The 13,075-nt window shown below is 41.9% G+C and overlaps 1 protein-coding gene across 2 annotated transcripts; it reads left to right on the top strand.

The window, feature by feature from the left end:
* The first annotated feature begins 61 nt into the window (after positions 1–61).
* pak2b (p21 protein (Cdc42/Rac)-activated kinase 2b) lies at positions 62–10,074 on the top strand. Of its 2 annotated transcripts, none has more exons than XM_083647512.1 (15): positions 62–298; positions 1,354–1,727; positions 1,893–1,999; positions 2,898–3,048; positions 3,358–3,389; positions 3,500–3,613; positions 3,751–3,883; positions 3,989–4,052; positions 4,363–4,411; positions 5,278–5,390; positions 5,558–5,675; positions 6,891–6,990; positions 7,832–8,028; positions 8,674–8,811; positions 8,956–10,074. In XM_083647512.1, exons 2-15 carry the CDS (start codon positions 1,538–1,540, stop codon positions 9,040–9,042), a joined length of 1,593 nt encoding a protein of 530 aa, XP_083503638.1. In that variant the 5' UTR covers positions 62–298; positions 1,354–1,537; the 3' UTR covers positions 9,043–10,074. The 2 variants fall into 2 exon arrangements, with proteins under 2 accessions (XP_083503638.1, XP_083503639.1); XM_083647513.1 differs by having other exon boundaries at positions 295–406.
* Positions 10,075–13,075: the final 3,001 nt, after the last annotated feature.

Raw genomic sequence — 13,075 nt, 5'->3', positions numbered from 1 at the left:
GAGAGCAGGCTACACACCATTCATTTGATACATTATTGCCCGTGTACGCTAGGGCTGGGTCGGTAGTTCCGTTTCCCTTCGCCATAGCGGAATTATCCAAGGGCCGAAAAGACAGAAGAAAAGTTGCATTGTAAATAGTTGAAATCACATTTTTTACTAAGTTAGTTGTATGCGCTGCATACCATCTAGGCCCCACCTCACACAGCAAATACTTTTTTTTACGGATTTACAAACGTTTTCCACACAGCGAGGAAGAGGAGTCAAGTTCTATTCAAGTTTAACTGGTGTGGAGTCTCCGGTGAGCTTTGTGGGTCCTCCGTCGTCTTCATTAGCCTGCAAATAAAGCCACTTTCTACTGGATAGTTTGCTACTTGGCAGCTTGTGTTGTTGTTTGAGACACCGTTTGGTAAGCTTGAATTCTCAAGAGGAACCCCATACATACGTCGGTTGTCTGATTAGTTAGGTAACCTATAACGTTAACCCCGATCTCCCGGGTTTGCAAGCACTAGTATAGCCTGCCATGCTAGTTAGCTAGACGTTAGCTTATACAGCACACTTGTTGGCCATTGCATGCTAACGTTAACGTTAGCTAGTCCGCTATGGATGGTTGTACCCTGGTGGAGGCTATTCTGTTAATATGCTCACACAAAAAATACATTTGGTAGTTGGTGAACAGAGCAGAATTATGTGAACGCTTGTTGTTTTTATTGAAGTGGTGCCCGCTGGTCATCTCGGCATCAGATGCACTGAAAGAGACTTCTCGACTGGTGTTGTTGAATGTTGGACTTTGTCCTCGCCAGTTCATTTGTCTTCAGATGCAATATAGGACACAGCAGAAGAAACCCCTCGGCTGAAAATGAAGAACAATAGACAGGTCCAGAGACGAACGATGGACCAGCTGTAGTTCACTGTTTATGAACTGGGCTTCCCTAACTTACAATTTTGCAGTCCCTGCCTACACTCCCCCTAGTATTAGTTATTAGTTAGGTAGTAGCCGTCTTCAGCGTTGGTAGGCCTGTCTAGGTTAATTGCTATACAAACTCTCAATGTTACAATTCTGCCTGAATATTGAGATGCTGTAAAGATGTCACTGCCAGACAGTGTGACTCGAGTCATTTTACGAGTTTGGGTTGCAGCTCTGGAATAAAAATTATAGCAGTGATTTTACACACCATGGAGGCTGATATAGTGGAACAGTGAGAAAGCCTTTATACTCTTGGGCCTCAGTGACTTTGGCTTTAAACTGACCTGCACCTGTTTTTATAGCAGAGCACATGCTCTATTTGCAAATATGTATTTGACCTGACTCTTATGCGTTGTGTTAATTTGTATTTATGTCAAATTTTCTTCCAGATATCACCTGGTGCTTCCATTCTATTCTATTGATCCTCCGAAAACAACCTGGTGCACGAGCACACCAGTGTATCTTGCTGATGTGAGCGCTGTCCCGTTCCCTGCTGATCTGTCGCCCTCTCCAGCCTCATCCACTGCGCTCCTCCGCCTCTTGGCCCCGTGAGGCTCCCAGCTACCCACAGCCATGTGTGATAACGGAGACCCCGAGGACAAACCCCCCGCCCCTCCGGTCAGGATGAGCAGCACCATCTTCAGTACCGGCTCTGGCAAAGACTCGCTCTCAGCCAACCACAGCTCCAAACCCCTCCCTTCTGTCCCGGAGGAGAGGAAACCCCGCAACAAGATCATCTCAATCTTTTCTGGGGCTGAAAAAGGTGAGAGTCAGAGTTTGGCACAAGACGGGGGACTTACCGCAATACTTAAGAATAATTTAGCATTAATTCTCAACAAGCATAACATTTATTATTTTAGTTTTTTGTCATTTGTCTAAGTGCTGTAGTGTTAGGTGTAATTAAAATAGAAGTTTTGGTTACTTTCAGGTGGTAGAAAGAAAGACCGGGACAAAGAACGACCAGAGATTTCACCACCTTCAGATTTTGAGCACACCATCCATGTTGGTTTTGATGCTGTCACAGGGGAGTTCACTGTGAGTTTTTCCAATTGTTTTATTTATTTATATATATATATATATATATATATATATATATATATATATATATATATATATATATATATATATATATATTAGGGTTGTCAAAAGTATCGATAGTATAATCGATAAAAGTCAATACTAAAAATTTGAAACGGATACAATACTCATTTGCAACAGGTATTGATAAGTATCAATACTAAACATTTGAAACGAATACAATACTGATTTGCATCTTTATTAATATCAGCAGTGCTTTCTCTTAATGAAAAATCAAACATACCACTGATTTCTCCCTCCCTGTCATTGGTGGGTATCTTTTGCTTCAACAAGTTCAAAGTATTCTGATAGGCTGATGACTAGAGCAGGTGTAATCTGCTGTGTTATGATAGGGTGATGACTAGAGCAGGTGTAATCTGCTGTGTTATGATAGGCCGATGACTAGAGCAGGTGTAATCTGCTGTGTTATGATAGGCTGATGACTAGAGCAGGTGTAATCTGCTGTGTTCTGATAGGCTGATGACGAGAGCAGGTGTAATCTGCTGTGTCAGGTCAAAGTTTTTAATGAGTTTTATCAGGCCTAGATTATGGAGAAGCGTGCATCTGTCCGTCCATCTGTCTTTATTTTTTATGCCTCTTGATGTGTTGTCATCCCGCCGTGTGGTATCGAAAATGGTATCGAGTATCGATATTTTCCTGGGTATCGATATCGAAGTAGAAATTCTAGTATCGTGACATCCCTAATATATATATATAGCCATTTCCCACATAAAAATCATGCCTTTCTCCTAACTACATCTTAGAAAAAAAATTTGACAGACCTTTGAACGAAACACACTGAATCACTCTTTTATTTTGACACCCTGTCTTGTTTATTCTCTCCTCTTCTGCACAGGGCATGCCAGAGCAATGGGCTCGACTACTCCAGACCTCAAACATCACCAAGTCAGAGCAAAAGAAAAACCCTCAAGCTGTTCTTGACGTTCTTAAGTTCTATGACTCTACAGGCAACAGTCGTCAGAAGTACCTCAGCTTCTCATCTTCTGGTGAGGCTGTGTTAAATAGTAATGCTAAGACTTTTTGCTACACTGCATTACATCAGTTTGTTAAATTATGTATTTTATTTCCAGTGGGCCAAACCAATTTTGCTAGGTTGTGCCAAAGATTCCTCCATGTATCTGTAAATTGTATGATTTTTCCCATAAAGAAGAACTTGGTCAATATTGTCTTACAGTGTGTCAAAACTGGGCCATCGAATAAAACCCATTTGTTTTGGTGTAATCTGTAAATAGTGCTTTAAAGAACTAAAATGTCACATATTTTACTCTCCCCTGTTGTTGTTTTTCCATTCATAGAAAAAGATGCATTCACTCCAGGGCCTCAGTCTGTAAGTATTTGCAGTGTTTCCAAGCATATACATTTCTGTTGAACTCGGCTCACTTGTTTATTGTTTTGTCGTTTACAGAATATTAACCTTTTTCCCTCACTCTGAATTAGCCTGTAAAAAAAGGGAGTGAACCCTCATCACCAAATATCAAAGATATTGATGATGACGACGATGATGAGGCACCCCCTCCTATCGTGGCACCACGACCGGAACACACTAAGAGTGTAAGTAACCTGCTGCATGATGATGATCACCTTTCAGATTCACTCTTAAGAATGGTTTGTCATCTTGCTTTCATGTACATTCTTAACAGGTTTGAGATTTTCTTCTTTATGCAATTTATTTTTTCTGTGTCCTGTAGGTGTATACTCGCTCTGTTATCGACCCCATCCCTGCTCCAGTCACGTGTCCAGACGGAGATGCCGCCTCCAGGGCCGTGGACAGACAGAAGAAGAAGGGCAAGATGACGGACGAGGAGATCATGGACAAACTGAGTAAACCTTATCTATATCATAAACCTAATTATAATGTTGCAACAAAACACAACAAGTGTGTGTCACTGTTTACACTGACATGTATGTTTGTGTCATGTCTTACAGGAACGATAGTCAGCATTGGAGATCCCAAAAAGAAATACACCAGATATGAGAAGATTGGCCAGGGGTAAGTGCAGATGTATTGATTGCAAACAGAGATTTGTGGCAGAGATTCAAATATTTTTGTGTAATGTGTAATATTGCCATAAGTTTGGTAGCGTGTGTAGGTGTTGATATTGTTTTTATTGATTGGTGGATAGGCTGCACCTAGAGCAGTGCAAAATATTCTCATTCATTCAGAATGATTTTGATTGAACAATAAAGTAAGAGCATGTACATCTGTGTTTACGACGTCTGCACAAAGTCACCTATATTTATGTAAATGTATGCTGTGCATGGAAGTAAAGTGCTTATCTATAATATCACTCTTCACACAGGGCCTCAGGAACAGTATTCACAGCCATTGATGTTGCCACAGGACAAGAGGTAATGAGTGATGGGATGGCGCCTTTTTCAAAGCTTTGTTTGGGGGGAGGCCCACAGTATCAGACTTTAACCCCCCCCCCCCCCCCCCCCCCACCCCGGTTATAGACAATAGGTAATTCTAAGATATAGTCCCAAGAGCACCAGCGATTCATCAGAGTAGAAATTAGCATGCGCTCCATGTGCTAATTTCTAGGGGAGAGACGATGCGCCATGGGCACACTTTTTTGGGTGTAACCAAACTCATGGTGAAATTCGGCACCACACTTTGTTGTGTTCCCGGCAGCACTCCCCAAGTTTGAAGTCGATCAGATGAACGGTTCTCGAGATAAACCACTTTTTGTGTTGCCAGTAGGTGGCGCTATGACTACCGGTATGCGCATATCCGAAATGGGGTACCGCACTCCGTCGGGTTCCAGGCAGCGCACTGCCCAAGGTTGAAGTTGATCGGATGAACGGTTCTTGAGATAAAACACTTTTTGTGTTGCCAGTAGGTGGCGTGGTGCTGTCCGAACTTCACAAAAGTCTGTACTGCACTTCGTCAGGCCCCCCTAAGCGTATTCCTCAAGGTTGGAGACGATCAGCGCAATGGTGTGCGAGTTATGGCCATTTAAAATCTAAAACTTTGCCGTAGCACCCCCTATTTTTTCCCAGACCAGTTCCACCCCAGACCACTGAAAAGTGTTTTGGGTGATCGGAGCAACGGTGCGCCTTCCAACTCCGGTCATACGGACGTACATACATACATACATGCATACAGACAGACAGACAGACAGACAGACAGACATGCAAGCATACGGCTCGTCATATTCTAATAGTAGGATTTGGATGCTTCTAAGTCTCTCCCCTCTCATACTGCCTTTTAACAGGTTGCCATTAAACAGATCAACTTACAAAAGCAGCCGAAGAAGGAGTTGATCATCAATGAGATTCTAGTGATGAAGGAGTTGAAGAACCCCAACATTGTCAACTTTTTAGACAGGTAATTCTGAAAATACACCTCAACACAATTTTTTCCTTATTCTTTATTTTTTATGTGGGAGCTTGACATGCATTGTTGAAGATAAGAAACGTAAGTCGGCACCAAAGTCCGGACAGATTGGATGACTTTGTGTGTATGTGTGTGCGTGTGTGTGTGTGTGCGCGCAGTTTCCTGATGGGGGAGGAGCTGTTTGTGGTGATGGAGTACTTGGCTGGTGGCTCACTGACAGACGTGGTGACAGAGACCTGTATGGACGAGGCCCAGATAGCTGCTGTCTGCAGAGAGGTAAACTATGAAAGCAAAGCCCCCTTTATATGTTTATTGGGTACATCAGAATAGATGGATAGATACTAGGGCTGTCCCCGAATACCACTTTTGGGATTGTGTGTGACAAGTATTCAAATAGATTCAAAGCTTCGATGGTGGTGCGGGCATGTATAATGAGAGGTGAGGACAAAAATCGAACTTCAATGATTTTCCCTTTATCGAAACGAAAATGGATAAATGTGCAATAAGCAGATCAAATTATTAATTAATTTAACGCCATAGCCCATAGAAAGGAATTTGCTCATATGTACAGTACGCCCTGGTGGCTGTTGCAGTTTCAGTGCTGGTAAGTAACGATAGAGAGCTGTGAGGCACAATGTCCTTGTCGAAGAGAATAATTCATGTTTGTTGATGCATAATGAATAATGTTGGATTACTGTTTAAAAATATATTTTTTAGAAGAAAAACAAAGCATTTGAATACTGATTTGGAAATCGATTACCAATGGCATCAATTGAAACTTTCGAAGCATTTGGGTCAGCCCTAATGGATGCATACATACTGTACATACATACATTACATTATGTCATTTAGCAGATGCTTTTGTCCAAAGCGACTGACAATATCACATTTTGTCAACAGTACAGAAAACAACTATGCAACACAATCAATGACATCTAAGACATTTTGATGGACTAGAATAGCACAAGTAGTTTGAGAAGGAGTAGTTTGAGAAGGAATAAGTAACATTAGTATTTATTTAATTTTTTTATGGAAAGATGTTAGTTCATGAAGGGCCCAGGTGTAGCCTGAAAAGGTGAGTTTTTAGTCTCCGCCGAAAGATGGACAGCGATTCGGCCGAAGGGCGGAGCTCATGCCACCATTGTGGCGCCAGGGATGAGAAGAGACCCGATCGGGATGTGCGACTTTTGAGCCCACGTAGCGGAGGAGAGACGAGGCGATCTGGATGACGGGTGGAGTAGCGAAGGGAGCGATGCAAGGTTTGGAACCTGACCATAGATTGCAGATACGGAAGGTTGTCAGGTGCACTGCCCTGTAGGCCAGTACCAGTGTCTTGAATTAATATATATATACATGCATACATGTATGTATGTAGGTACGTACGAAATCCCGATGTTCAAAGCCCCCTTTAAGTGCAAGTGTTTTACCTTTCCCATCTGTATTCATCCTCTCCCCCTCTCTGTCTCCTTCCACTTGTTTCCATATCTGCAGTGTTTACAAGCTCTGGAGTTCCTGCATGCGAACCAGGTCATCCACAGAGACATTAAGAGTGACAACGTCTTACTGGGGATGGATGGCTCTGTCAAGCTTAGTAAGTTCTGCACTGCTGTTTTTCAGGAGTAGCTCAATACCACTGAGCTCCCTGATGACTTTGAGTTGAAATGATCTCCTTTCACTGTAAAGGTTGATTTATGGTAGGGTACTCGACACCTTTGATAAGTGTCGCATGGCAGAAAAGTATTTTCAACAGGCAAAAAAAGTGACTCTCGACACTTTTCTTTCATGTCGCGCACCTGGAGGATTTTGTTATGTCGCCGACACTGTCATATTTTGTTGCACGATGTGATTGGGTAGTCTGAAGTCACATTGCATCACCATGGAGACTGTAGTTTTCACCTAACTGAACGAACGTCCTTATTGATATTTTTGGTCTGTAACTTTCCCGTCCCTTCTTTAATTAGTTTAATCAAACTTAGCTCGTAGCCAATAGGATAGAGATGAAAGACTGTAGAACAAGTTGATAGTATGTACCTGTATGAATCTTCAATGAAAGAATACAAAGATGCGTAGATGGCCTTAACGTCGTGGAACGAGATTGCCCTGATACCCTGAATATCAGTATGTTGGACTTAAAGCGTCGCTGGAAAAATCTATGGGACAGGGACAGGTATGCTATGTATACTTTTATTGGTCAGACGAAAATGTTCCAGTAGGCTAAACAATAACCACTCGGTGGTCAAGAAGATTATTCTGTATCACGGAAGTTGGCTTGTGTCTTAACAGTCAAATGAACCCAACAAATATAAATTACAAATGTTGCGCATCTCTTTATTTTCTGTCGAGTGACACTTATCAAAGCGTCGAGCGCCCCCCTACCATAAATCAGCCTTAACTGTGTGATAGCTCTAACCTCCTGTCTATCTCTTCCATAGCCGATTTTGGCTTCTGCGCACAGATCACTCCAGAGCAGAGCAAGCGCAGCACCATGGTCGGCACACCCTACTGGATGGCTCCTGAAGTGGTGACCAGAAAGGCCTATGGGCCTAAAGTGGACATTTGGTCCCTGGGCATCATGGCCATCGAGATGGTGGAAGGAGAGCCTCCCTACCTGAATGAGAATCCACTACGAGTACGTAAAGGGCGTTTTCTTACTTGGTTTATTAACTTACAGCATAACCACATAATGCATTTAACATAAATGAAACATCGTCACTTGTTATTGTTTTATTAGAAAAATGGCAGATGAGGTGCTCCTGTGGCCGGGTGCCAACTTTCTTCTTCTATTACTAATGTATAATACATGAAAAATATAAATAAATAACACAATAGGTATTTCTGAAAACCTACTCACTCGCTCACTTCACTGGTTTTCCAACTTTCAATTCTCCTGTTCCAAATAAATGCTTGTGGAGTAGTTTCAGAACAAAATATGCCACCCCAGAGCCTCTTTTGATTGGTTCGCTTGCTCTATCTGAAAGCGAATTACGTAAGACTTTCGTATTTTTGGAATTGCTGGGTAAACAAAACATAGAATCCAGCTCCCATTCATACATGACTACGAAACATTTGTGCTGAATGCGAACGTGTCTTTAAAGGTTTTCAGTCAATACAGAATATGTGTAAAGTAAGTTTAAAACGATCAATTCCAGTGCACGCTCGACCCTTTATTGGATATTTGAGAACCTGCTGCAAGTGAGTTATCAAAGTTGTTGTCTGAAGTGAGATTTCACATCTCTTGTTCTCTTCTTTTTTCTCTTCTCCTCCCTTCTGCCAGGCATTATATCTGATTGCTACCAACGGCACCCCTGAGCTCCAGAACCCAGAGAAGCTGTCTCCGATCTTCAGAGACTTCCTCAACCGCTGCCTGGAAATGGATGTAGAGAAAAGAGGCGGAGGCAAAGAGCTGCTGCAGGTGAAAACCCTTCCTGTTATTGCCTTTCCTTGCTACTGTGTTGTAATTTGATGTGCTGTGTGCACTTTGATTTAATGCCATAACACTGATTTGCCCTTTCTCCCCTGGTCTCTGTGTTGTTATCCTCCATGTCTGGTCGTCCAGCATCCTTTCCTGAAGGTGGCGAAGCCGCTCTCCAGTCTCACACCTCTCATCTTGGCAGCCAAGGAGGCCATGAAGGGCAATCGTTAGTTGAACAAACAAGCTACCCTGCCTTCCCATGCTGTGCACAGATCTGTGCCAACTCTTTAGGTTTTGTGCCAGACAATAGGCTGAGAGTGGTTTCCCGCTCTTGACGCACCAGCCTTATAAGCCCTGACAAACCTCACTGTGAAAAAGACCAAAAATCTAGAGCACAACACCACCGCTGTCCATATGAACTCTACTCTCACTCAGATGTCAGAAGACAAGTCAAACGAAAGTGCTTAGTAGTTTCAGAGTCAGGCTTAGTTATTTTGTACAACAAAACTTTTTGGTGTCAAGTTAGGGCTAGGCTTATATTTAACTTGGAATGAAGAAGATGCCTAGTTCTATTTAGTTGTTTTTTTTTAATCAACTGCCTTAAACAAATACAAAATGTTGCCTAATGTATTGTTGATTGTGTCAATGTTTCTATTCCCGTGATTTTTACTACCTTTGTAATTTACCTTTTCAGCTTGTCAGTGTCTTAGTTATTTTGATACTTGAATTTCATATTTGTCCCCCTTGTTATAAAATGGGTCTCATTCAATGGCAACTCTTGGTTGACCCATGTTTTACAGACATTTCTCCTACCTGTTATAGGAAACATTTCAGTACATTCATCATCCTAAACATTATGTATTGTGATTGGGACGATGATGTTAAAGGATTGCCACACCTGACAAACCTCCAGTGTTCCCCCCTGTATCATTAGTCTCTTGATAGCAGAGGTGCACCTTACAGACAAATTAAATGTTAGATCGACAGGGTTTATACTTTCTACACTATTGTTCTTATTAAAAATGAGTATTGTATGTTGAACTCTGTCCTCTGTGTCATTCTGGACCGTAGCTAAACAAATGCGCTTTTCTCCCATGTGTATATTGTGTACTTTAAATCTAGTTGGAAAAAGAGTGGCTATTATTGTACTGGTTAGCTGTCAATGGCTGTAGGTAAAGGCAATGTTGTATATTGACTTTTTCTTTCTTTCTGGACAACTAACAACCTTGTCTGCGCACTCAAATAAATGCAGCTATTCTTGCCTTTGTGACTTGGGTGTGGAAATGATTGGTGTTGAATATCAGTGAGCCCATGTTCTCCAAAGCATCATGACCATGGTAGTATGGCTTAGCTGTCTTAATAGGATATTGATAAGCTTTCTTACCCATACATGCCCAGTGGACCCAATGAAGAATAATTTCAATATTCTGTTTGAGCAAGCAGGGAATATGCTACCCAGATAGCAATGACACATTGGCACAACGTTGGCAATGGTTGGCATTGGTCGGCAGCTGAAAATGTAGTTGGGCCAGAGTTGGCACGAGGTTGGCTCGATAAGCTGTATAAATGGTTGGGCATACATGGTCGGGCCAACGGTGGCACTATGTCGGACACATAAATCCAATTAATTATTATACAGTATCACATTACATCGGAGATGTAAAATAATGTATTTTCTCGATTAGGGGACAATTTGCTTTACAAAAGGACATAATACATATATATATATATATATATATATATACGGTATAGGGTTAGGGTATATATGTCCTTTTGTAAAGCAAATTGTCCCCTAATCTAGAAAATACATTTATTTTACATTAGTCAAGCTATATATATATATATACTGTATATTCAGGATTCTCAGGTCTGATACTGATAATTATATATATATATATATATATATATATATATATATATATATATATGCAATAGCTTGCCCAAAGGATTAGGAAACAATGCTATGGATTTTATTTGTTTTGTCTTTCATCATAAGAAAGGAATTCAGATCAAATGTAGCTACAACATGCCAATATTGGTTATGAGCAGGTGTGTCAATTGTGCAAAAACCTTGAGAAAACAAATATTTACAATTACCAATGAAAAAATAAAACTTATCATTTTATTATTACCTAAACCGTTGGGGCGGTTTTAGCTCAAGGGGTAGCGAGGGTCATCCAACATCCCCGGACGAAAGGCCAGCGGCCCGCAGCCACGCAGGCGAAGAGAGGAGGAGGAGGATCCAATGCCGGGGCCAGAACATGGATGAAAAAGTGTGGTGTGTCTGTGCACATTGATTTTTTTTTTTTATTATTATATTGAAGGTGTACAAGATGCAAGGAGATTGACGAGATTTCGTGAAGGGAAAAAGGAGGATATCTGTGTGCTTGACATTTGATGGTGAATTGCCAGAGAGTTTGGCAGAGCTCCCTTGAGATGTTACTGTTGTCAAGAATACGGGCCGCTGTAGGCTATGTAATAAAGAGATAAAGTGTGGCAGGTGCCGAGGAATGCAGTGTAGAGAGGTGCACTGAGAAAGAACAAGCTACCGTAAGTGCTTACATTGTGGTCGTCCAATGTCATTGCTATCTGGGTATGGTTATTATTACAGGTAGTACAGACTGCAAGGCTAGTATCTATCTCTTAAAAACATGTTTAATTGACTTGATGCGTCTTCTTTTAAGATGAGACTACTATGTATGTATGTGATGTACATATTTACATCACATACATACATACATAGTAGTCTCATCTTAAAATAAGACACATAATGTAGCCTATGTGTATGACATGTATTGCATTGCATTAAACCTAATTGTTGAGAGGAGGGTTTGATTTGCTCCTCCACACCACGATACTCCAAGTAGCCCTGACTGCAGTACGCAGATCGGGGAGTGGCTCAACCTCAACGTTTGACTCATTTGCATCGGATAACCGCTTCACTTCACGTGAAGACTCTGGTAGGAGCCGGCTTTTAGACCTAGACGTGAAAATGGCATAATGTAAAATGGGAAATGCCATATCTGAAACCTGGATCCACCCAGACAAAGGAATGGACTGAAAGGCGCACTGTGCATCTGCGCACGTGTGTGTGTGTGTGTGTGTGTGTGTGTGTGTGTGTGTGTGTGTGTGTGTGTGTGTGTGCGTGCGTGCGTGCGTGTGTGTGTGTGCGCGCGCGCGTGTGACTCACTGACTTCTCCTTAACCCCCCCCCCCCCCCCCACACACACACACACACACACACACACACACACACACACACACACACACACACACACACACACACACACACACACACACACACACAAAAACAAAACATGTCTGCAAGGCCTGGGATCGGCATTTTGTTTATACAGGTGCACCTTTGATGTCGGTGTGGTTTGTGATTTGTGTTGTTGTGGAAGATTAGCAGCAGCCAATCATATCATCCCTCTAAATGGATTGGCTGCACAGCGTTGACTCTATGACCTCTGTGTGGTCAAACGTCACGTGACTTGCGACAAGTGGCGGGGCAGAATTCACTAATTAGGCGCGCGCCACACAGTCTCTTTTGTTTGGCTGGTCAAAGTCAAGAGGAGGAGAGCCACTTTTACCGCAAAACCACACAAGTAACCATCGTCTCGCGAGCCGCGCAAAGAGGACCTAATGGATTTTGGGAGAGTATTACCCCGTAGGCTACTGAGCACTCACCTCGCCACAGCAACGGTGTTTATTGGGACAAGATACAAAACGACCTGATCAGCGCCGTTGCCAGTGTCATGACAGACAGCATGAAGGAAGAGGTGAGGAAAACACAGGGCCTAACTTCACGTATTGTTTCCTATCATGGTTGATGGTATCAAATGCCTTTTTGAGGTCAATAATATCCCTATAGAGTGCAGTTTCTGGTCAATGGAGTTTGTTATATCTTCTATTGATTCCATCAATGCGTGTGAAGTTGATTTGCTTCTGAATCCATATTGGCTGTCACTAAGTAAATTGCATGTATTGATAAATTTGTCCAGTCTATTGTTGAGTTTTTCAAGAACTTTGGAGAATTGTGGAAGTAGTGAAACAGGTCTATAATTTGTGAAGTTGTGTCTGTCTCCAGTCTTATACAGCGGTAGGCCTATTACTTTAGCGATTTTCATTTTGTTAATTTGCCAGTTTGAAGGGAAAGGTTGCAGATGTATGATAGTCTAGCCTATTGAAATGGGCTAGAATTAAATGTTCACACATCTCCATCTATTAAATAAGCAAATATTATTTTTGATGAATGAATGAAT

Source organism: Poromitra crassiceps, assembly GCF_964638095.1.
Source record: "Poromitra crassiceps genome assembly, chromosome: 12".
NCBI classification, from domain to species: domain Eukaryota; kingdom Metazoa; phylum Chordata; class Actinopteri; order Beryciformes; family Melamphaidae; genus Poromitra; species Poromitra crassiceps.
Note: the sequence above shows the minus strand (reverse complement) of the source record. Positions and strands in the feature narration are given on the sequence as shown.

Coding starts and splice junctions, on each gene's coding strand:
- pak2b (XM_083647512.1), top strand. CDS start 1,538: ATGTGTGATAACGGAGACCCCGAGGACAAACCCCCCGCCCCTCCGGTC. Junction 3,049..3,357: donor CCTCAGCTTCTCATCTTCTG/GTGAGGCTGTGT, acceptor TTCCATTCATAG/AAAAAGATGCATTCACTCCA. Junction 6,991..7,831: donor GGATGGCTCTGTCAAGCTTA/GTAAGTTCTGCA, acceptor TCTCTTCCATAG/CCGATTTTGGCTTCTGCGCA.